The following is a 9,379-nucleotide window of genomic DNA, read 5'->3' as shown; positions in this document are numbered from 1 at the left end:
AATATAAAACAACACACACACACACACACACACACACACACACACACACACAATATGTTAAATAATAAATATAATCATATTACGATAAATTGAAATTCGGATATGTTAAAAAATCAATACAAAAATGACAAGGACCGGTTTTAACACAAACACAAAATATTTTTTATTATGTGGTGCATTTTTAACCAAAACAATTGTGTGCTGGACCATTCAATAATATCACATTAAAATTAGATTCATTTGCACACAACCAATTGCTTTTTATTAAATTGAATTAAACTATACACTGTTGACCGAAATTGACATACGTATAGGTTTAAAGAGAAAGCTAACAACCATTTAAAGATCGAGTGAGCACACAGGTTTATTGGATCTGCAGCAATGCAGTCAGTTACATAATAACTTATCCACGATAGTTTTCTCTCTTTTTCTACTTTACAGCCAGCAATTTTAAGACTTGTAAAAAATCGGACCCGAACCTACTAGAATGCCTTACGGATGCTATCAAAGATGCAGTCGTTTCGATGGCCAAAGGTAAATATGTCTTACTTTTTTATAAATATCACAATGTGACATAATGTCACTATGTGAACTATTCAGAATTTTTCATCAACTTTTTAGTATACATTTTATTTTTACCAATATGAGAAAATACGGTATTAAAAAATTCTGAAAAAATTCTCAGAACTTTATGAGAAAAATACAAACAATTTTTGTCTTTTGCTATTTTTCTGTAAAAAGTTGATATTTGAGTGAAAAATTATTGAAAACCAATATTTAGTGATTTTTAGTAATTAATATTTCGTTAATCATTGCGAAAATTGCAACATGGTAGAGAACTTTTCAATTCAGTTTAGTCAGTTCTATCTATCTATATACAAAAGTAATTGGCCAAAACTTTACGGTATATATGGATTATACGTATATTATAAAAATTGTAATATATTCATTGATCATACTTATAATTAAAAATTTCGTAGAGTTTTCAAAGTATAAATTTAATTGTAATGTATTACAAATAAACGAAAATTCAATTCATAGAATATTTTACAGTTTTTTTACATAGAATATTTTACATTAATTAATATTAAACTGCATTTTTTATTTTCAAAAAAAGATCAGTAAATAATATCATTATAATTGTTATTATACAAAATCAATCTCTCTCTAGTTTTTACTAATAAATTATTAATAAATTTTGACTCAATAAACTGCGCGAATGAAAAAAATTGTTCATTTATTTTTTTATAAATGAATAATTTTAAAATGTATATTTTATAAAATATATTGTAAAAAATATACATTATTAAATAAGATAATATATAATAATTATATATATATATATATATATTAAATTTATCACATTAATTTTTGTATACAAAACACATGTGTTATATTGATATAAATCATCATCTTTTGTGTATTTAACCCAAGTAATGGTTAAACCATAATTGTTATTTTTCACTTTTCCAGTACTATTGTCTCAGCAAAAGTTATAAAAAGTCCATAAAATCTCGCGTCTATAAAATTCAAATTACTTTGACGTGCACGGAAATTAAATGAGATGTTTTATCTTCCACCACAAATGTAACGTTTCTTAATGCGAAGAGTATTTATTAGCTCATCATAATAGGTCATGGTGAACTAGCAATGCATAATGAAATATTCTGATTGTTATATAATTGCAAAAGTTAATTTATTTTAAAATGAGCTTAATTCACAAAGTGAAACATATTATTTGTTAATAATTTGTTTCGTTCATAACCAGAAAAATTATACAAAATTATATATAATTGTAAAATTATTTGTTTATATGAATCTATTTTATCTTGTCCTACATTTAGACGTATATAATAAAAATTTGTGTTAATATAGAATAATACTTTAAATTATTGATACGTTAAATCATTAATATAACGGCTGCAATGAAAACAAAGGTTTAAGATATAACGATAAATAATATATAACGTAGAATTAGTATTTATTATTAGTATTTATTATTTTTGTTGTTTTTGAAACCTATAAATTACAAAATTATTGAGAATAGAATTTGAAAAATTTAAACTATGAATTCAAAGATTTTTATCTTTGTAAAAAACAGATGTCGCAATACATTTACTGTTTTGTGATGAACTATTTTAAGACTAGAATATGTAAGCAAGGACACACTTCTCAGACAGCCATCTACGTTCTGACAATGTTAGAACAATATCGTAAACGTATGTTGAAAAAATCGTTAAGATATTCGAGACGCGTCTGTGATGTATAGAGAATTTCTTTAAAATCTACTATGTCCGCGTTTCTCATCCCCTAGACTTTCACAGGGAGTTTCTAGTGATACCGAGATGTATGAGTATGTCTCCACTATATATTCAGTACATCTCTATAGTATCTGCATTATCATAGTGATGCCTCTAGTATGCATGCACATACACACATATATATGTGTATATAAAATCTTACGCTTGCATGCTGAACGAATTAAGTATTTGCACAGGCAAGAATTAAAATTCTTTGAAAATACTTCCAATTTTATAGTAGTAATTGTATTATGCAATACTTAATTTGTTCAGCATGCAATTTTTAATTGATATCATTCTTTCAAAAAAATTTTTTCGCCTGATCTAGGTTAAAAAATAATCCAATATATAATTTTGTTGTTTTTTATTTAGCATTGTATTATAAAATTTATTTTATTGAATTGTAAGTATAATTTTGTCTTGTATTTCTTTTTTTATATATTGTTATCGTCACAATGCTATATAATATATTACTATATATGATAATACACAAAGTTATTTTGCCTTACGATTCCACAATTATAAATAATTTGACAAACAGCAAATTTAACCAATGGCTCAGCTTGATTAGTCTAACTAAAAAAAAAATTAATTATTAAAAGATGAATAATAAAGATAAAATGATACATCATGCGCATTATGCATGCAACACACATCCTAACAAGTTGTACAAGGAGACCAAACTGTGTATTTATGCGTGCCGGCGAGTTAAAAATATTAATATTGTAAAATGCAATAGCAATTAAACTAACTTGATGTTTTTATTCTTATAGTAATATTCATCTTTCGAATAATAAAAATATTAGGTGCGACTTCATGTAATCTCTTCATGTATCTCTGAATGTAACTTCTAATTTTTAAATTAATTAATTTTACACTGAATTTACACCAATAGACGGAAAAATATCATTATAAATAAATACAAAATTAATTTTGCATACTTTATTTTATATTTTTTCCAAATAAGTAAGAAAAAATAGAGAATTATCTTAAATTTATTATGTTTGTGTTTATGCCTCGTGGCTCAAGCCCTGCGCACAATGGAGGAAATATTAGGAATAGGAATAGAAATAAAAATTAAGATTTCAACCTATTAGAAACCATATATTCCGGTGTAACTGATATAATATTTGATAGGTTGAAATTGTAATATTTATTCCTGTTCCTAATATTTGATATATTGTGCGCAGGCCCTCACACGCTTGCACACACCTGTGGTAAAACGGCAAAGAAGAATCACTCACTGATGGTGCTATGACTACCGTGTATTCCGGCACTTACGAATTTTAGCGCCACAAATGTGAATGTAAAATATAATTTCAAAAAATAATTTCTATAATAATAAACTATAGAAAAGACAATCAAGAAAAAAAATGGAAGATCTTTTCTGGGTTATAAATACAATGTTTTTTTTATAATTTATAGAAAATGAAGCAGGCAGCATTGATTCTACATTTTATGTTGTAAGTTTGTTCTGAAAATATATGACAGACGTACACGAGATATATCGCAAGAATAATTTAGAGACGTCTTGGGTATAGTCGATATAACAACGGTATATTTAGTATCAAAATTGAAATTTAATTATTATATTCAATACATCTTGACAATACACAAAAAATGATATTTTACTGAGACGTCACATTAATGTTTCTAATTTATTCGGTATGATCACAGTATAAATATTGAATTAGCATGATATCATGTCTGGATTAGGTTGATCTATGCAAATCAATAGAAAGCAAGTGAAAATGAATCATATTGAGAATTGTTTATATAAAAATTGTATAATAAATATATAAATAATATTTAAAAAATTTTATTATTATAATTGTTATATAAACAATCCCTTAATAAGTGATCTTTTTTCATTTTGTTGCTTTCTATTTGCATTGATTACATTAAAGCTTACATATTCCAGTCTTAATGTATGTATATACAATATAAAAAAAGATTTAATATTTTCGTTTAAATCTTTATCGTTTTATTGAAAATTAGTCTTATTATTAGTCCTATATATGTTGTATTAAAGAATCCAAAGTTGTAATAATATTATTACATTATATATGCTTACATTGCTTACGTTTACACGTTACTGATTATTAATCGGATTTATTCTGTAGTTACAACAAGTAATTATTACTGACAAAATGTATAAATAAATGCAAGTTAAATTCTAATTTATAACACCAATTGACAGTTGTATAAAACCGAACGCGTTTATATACGATATTTCACCGATTTTACGTCAGTATTTGCAATTTTATCATCAGAACTACAGATGTTAGTTTAAATCTAGATTTTTAAATTAAAATTATTTTACTCGGAGGCAAATCAAAATCGTGTTTTAATTGTTTTTGTTGAATTTATATGATCTCATAATCAGTAAAAAATGACAATGGAATCAATATCGATTCGACGCTGAAATTATGAAATTGATTTCAATTCGACATCTATTCCATTGTCATATCTCACGATTCTAAAAAATTTTGATTGAATAGATCTCCAATAGAACGATTTATTCAGCTTCGATTTTTTAGTAGATCGATTTCAATCAGTCCGATTCAAAATTAATTCAGAGATCGATTCAATTAATGGAGATCGCACATCTTTAATGTGAAAACATAAAAAAATAATTAAAAGAATAATAATTTTCGCATTGTTTGTTTTAGAAAAAAACAAGTTTAGAAAAATGTAAAAAAATTGCTCATACATACAATTATACAATAATAATAATTTTTTATATAATTGTACATATTTATGAATATTTATTTATTTTATATAATTATACATGTTTATGTACAATATATTTATACATACTTGTACATATTCGCATGAAAAATTTTTTACTGGGATGGACATCTGATGATTGTCCATGGGTGCATTCGTTTCAAACATGATGCATCATTTATCCTCGTTGTTCACTGAATATTAAACAAGGTTAAATAATACATGCACATCATGTGTGAAATAGAATATACTTCATTTTATGTTCATGGACGTGTGAATATGATTTTGAAATTAAAATGGACGTTCTTGGGATGTCCAGTAACTATCTGGGTATTTTCATGCTACAAATTAAAGAGGAGAAAAAGCAGTTGCCATGCCACATTCAAAACATCAAATGCCGAAACTTTTTTAAATTATATCTTACTGAGATTGTAAAATTTATAAATAAAAAATATTTTTAATATATCTGTAATATATTTTCTTCGCATTTTGTATATCATATAATGATTATTCTCTTAATAATTTTAAAATTTGTAAAGATTTTTTTTATGTATTTTTTCAATATTTTTGATAAAAGAGTGATCAATATATTTTTTTATTAATTTATCATTAATTATTATAGCTCTAATAGCATAAATAATATTCTGACAAATCCTAAATAATGAGTCATATAAGCGATTTATTCAATCACTTTTTTCTACTAATGTATTATAATAGCTCTCAAATTCTCATTAAAGCGATCAAGTATTTTCCTGGTGATGATTTCATTAAAGATATAACATTATAAATGTCCGTTTCTTTCAAAGAACTATAATGTAATATAATTTATTCTTTTTCTTATTAGATTAATAAAAATATATACATTCTAACAAGATATTTTAAAATACATCACTTTTTCCTATTCACTAGAAAAAGCCAAATTGTAAACAGTTATCATGAAAGATGTTTACGAATTATAGTTAATAAAGATTTACAGCTTGAGTTATAGCTTGAGACAAAAATATTTTAATAAATTATTAATTACTTCGTGATTATAATAGTCAATTATTTCTCATTTCGAAAAATTATGACAACAAATGGTTGATGACAAACAAATAATTGAAACTCAATTGTTGTTTACTATAAAACAATTTCCAAGTGCATACACTCATCAGAGTTTCTAAAAGTCACAATTTGCATCATCAAATAATTTAACTTTAATTTACATTCAGTGACATGAATTATTATGCTTATACTACATACACGTTACATCTAATAAATTTCTATGATAATACACGTAATTGCAACATACATTGAAATGGTATAAATTATGCAAATTAACGCTTGTAAAAATATATTTGCAAGTTATTATTCCATTTGTACAGAATACGAATAATTAATTTTAATTATCTTCTAAACAATATTAAAACAATATTAAAGCGAACTAAAAACTGAGTCGAAAAGTCTTACCATTTTGTAATTTCGCAATAATTAACAAGATATTATTGAGAGTACAAATTAGTTCGGTTTCCGTTTCTAAAGATAACTGTTGTGAATGGTTCATAGTGACAGCTGATTTTGACGGTTTCAGAGAGGTTAAACATCTGCTAATAATATTCAGTTTATATCGCTTTGTTTCATACAAAAACCTTGATTTTTACTGTGTTTGAAATGTCGAATTTTGTGTTAACCAAGCAGCATTTGCGGGAAATTTTGATTTTCTACTTTAATTGGAAGAAAAGTGCGGCTGAAGTCCATCGAATGCTTGTCGAAGTTTATGGTAACACTGCTCCAATTGATAATCATGTAGGGAATGATTTCGACGTTTCAAGGATGGAGATTTCAGCGTTGAAGACAAGCCTCGCTCTGGACAGCCAAAAAAAGTTCGAAGACAAAGAATTAGAGGCATTATTATTTGAAGAAGATCAGAATTAAACGCAAAAGGAGCTTGCAGAATCATTGGGGATAACTCAACAAGTTGTTTCTGTACGATTGAGAGCCATGGGATGATTCAAAAACAAGGAAATTGGGTGCCTTATGAACTGAAACCGAGAAACGTTGAAAGGCGATTTTTCACTTGCGAACAGCTGATTCAAAGACAATAGGAAAAGGTTTTTTGCAACGGATTGTGACTGGAGATGAGAAGTGGATATTCTACGACAATCCCAAGAAGAAAAAATACTATGCTAAGCCCGGTCAATTGTTGCCATCGACCTCAACATCAACATCACAGCCGAACATTCATGGTTCGAAGATCATGCTCTGTATTTGGTGAGACCAAAAGGGTCTGTTTACTATGAGCTGCTGAAACCTGGCGATTCCATTATGGGCGATCGGTATCGGCTATAATTGATTTGTTTGAGTCATGCATTGCAAAAAAAGCGGCCGGAATACGAGTAAAGACATGATAAAGTTATTCTTCTTCATGACAACGCTCGGCCTCATGTCGCTAAAGTCGTAAAAAAATATTTGGAAACATTCAAATCGAATATTTTACCGCATCCGCCGTATTCTCCGGACATTGCTCCTTCTGATTACTGGCTGTTCCGAAGGATGCAGCAAGTCACCGGTTCACTTCTTTCGCAGAAATCGAAAATTGGCTCCAAAATTGAATTGCCTCCAAAGACGAGTCATTTTTTGGAGATGGAATTCGAAAATTGCCTGAGAGATGGGAAAAAATAGTAGGCAGCGATGGACAATACTTTAATTGATCTGTTCATTCATTTTCTTTTGAAATGCACAAAAAACGGACCGAACTACTAATTTATACTCCCAATAATTACTAAAAATTGACGAATATTGGTCTTCAATAATTTTTTACTCAAATACTATCAACTTTATAGAAACACTACAAGAAAAGAAAAATTTATTTTCTTCTCATAGAACTCTAAGAACTATTTTAGGATTTTTTCAATCAACTTTTTAGTACTGCATTTTATTTTTACTAATATGAGAAAATACGGTATTAAAAAATTCTGAAAAAAATTCTCAGAACTTTTTATGAAAGAAATATAAACAATTTTTGTCTTTTGCTGTTTTTCTGTAAAGTTAATTTCTATTAAAGTTTTTCTGTTGATAGTATTTGAATAAAAAATTATTAAAAACTAATATTCAGCGATTTTTAGTAATTAATATCTCATCAATTATTACAAGTACAAAAAACTGCAAAATGATAAAGAATTTTTTAAAGGACTCAGTTTAGTCCGCTCTATCAACATACAAAATATTTGGTGGTCATTATGGAACACCCTATGTATGGAAATATACTCTGTGAAAAAACCGCTACAGTATATTTTTTATCAGATTGATCAGATGTAACAACTTTTGTATCTCTTAATTTAAATTTTCTGTAAAAAGATAATTATACAAAAAATGATTACATTAATTTTTCTGAATGCATTTCCGATAATGTAAATTATGTACTTGTTGCAGAAATATTAAATATTTATATTTATTTATGCATAGAATTAACTTTACATTCACTCGCTCTCTCTCTTTTATAAAATTTGACATTTTTATATTATTACATTATATCAATTTTTAGTAATTATTTTTGTAAAGAATTCTTAGATATTTTTGTAAAAAGAATATTAGTATACTTGGTGCATTTTTTTCTTTTCCTTTTTAACGTGTTTTTAAGTAGATTATTTTACACTAAAAGTTACACTAAAATATAATATACGTATAATGCAATTAATAAAGCTATAATTATGTTTAGATATTAAATTATGATAAGTTGTCTTTTTATTAGTTGCATTTTTTAATTCTGCAAATTATATCTTGAACGATGAATAGTATGAAGTAATTATGCATGTTATATAGAAGAATGGAATCAAAATGCATTAGAATAAGACGTACATTGTACATTGACTTTATACATTCAGTAACGTCTGTTACGTTCATGTCTGTTACGTTCATGTTTAGGTCTGAAGAGCTTTAAAATTCTGCCTATTGAACCTCTAGCAATTGACAGCATAAAAATTGGTAGTTCGGAGGGCTCAGTTTCGCTCAAACAAGAATATCGAAATGTCAAGATACATGGACTCACGAAGAATATGGAAGTGTACAATTATCAGTACGTAACTTTCTCTCGAGCATTTCAATGTAAAATCAATTAATATAATAGAAAATACATTTAATTAAATAGATATTATATAAAAAAGTAGAAATTTCCAATGAGAGAATTTTAAATAAAAAATCTTATATTCTAATCATTAGAAATTTCTTTTTTCATATATCTATTTAATTAAATGTATTTTTCATAAAAATAAAAACAATAAATTTGAACTGATTTATTCAAAAATTCTTAATCACACACACACACACACACACACACACACACACACACACACACACACACACACACACAC

At 26.5% G+C, this 9,379-nt stretch overlaps 1 protein-coding gene across 1 annotated transcript in view; it reads left to right on the top strand.

The window, feature by feature from the left end:
• Nucleotides 1-9,379, top strand: part of LOC105626636 — a 28,684-nt gene that overhangs the window by 2,453 nt on the left and 16,852 nt on the right. The window contains exons 2-3 of the mRNA XM_012207929.1: nucleotides 442-534; nucleotides 8,934-9,088. Coding sequence (XP_012063319.1) covers nucleotides 442-534; nucleotides 8,934-9,088 — 248 coding nt within the window. The remainder of the gene's footprint in view (nucleotides 1-441; nucleotides 535-8,933; nucleotides 9,089-9,379) is intronic.

Source organism: Atta cephalotes, assembly GCF_000143395.1.
Source record: "Atta cephalotes unplaced genomic scaffold scaffold00005, whole genome shotgun sequence".
Taxonomy (NCBI): Eukaryota; Metazoa; Arthropoda; class Insecta; order Hymenoptera; family Formicidae; genus Atta; species Atta cephalotes.
This window is presented reverse-complemented; position numbering and strand designations above follow the sequence as displayed.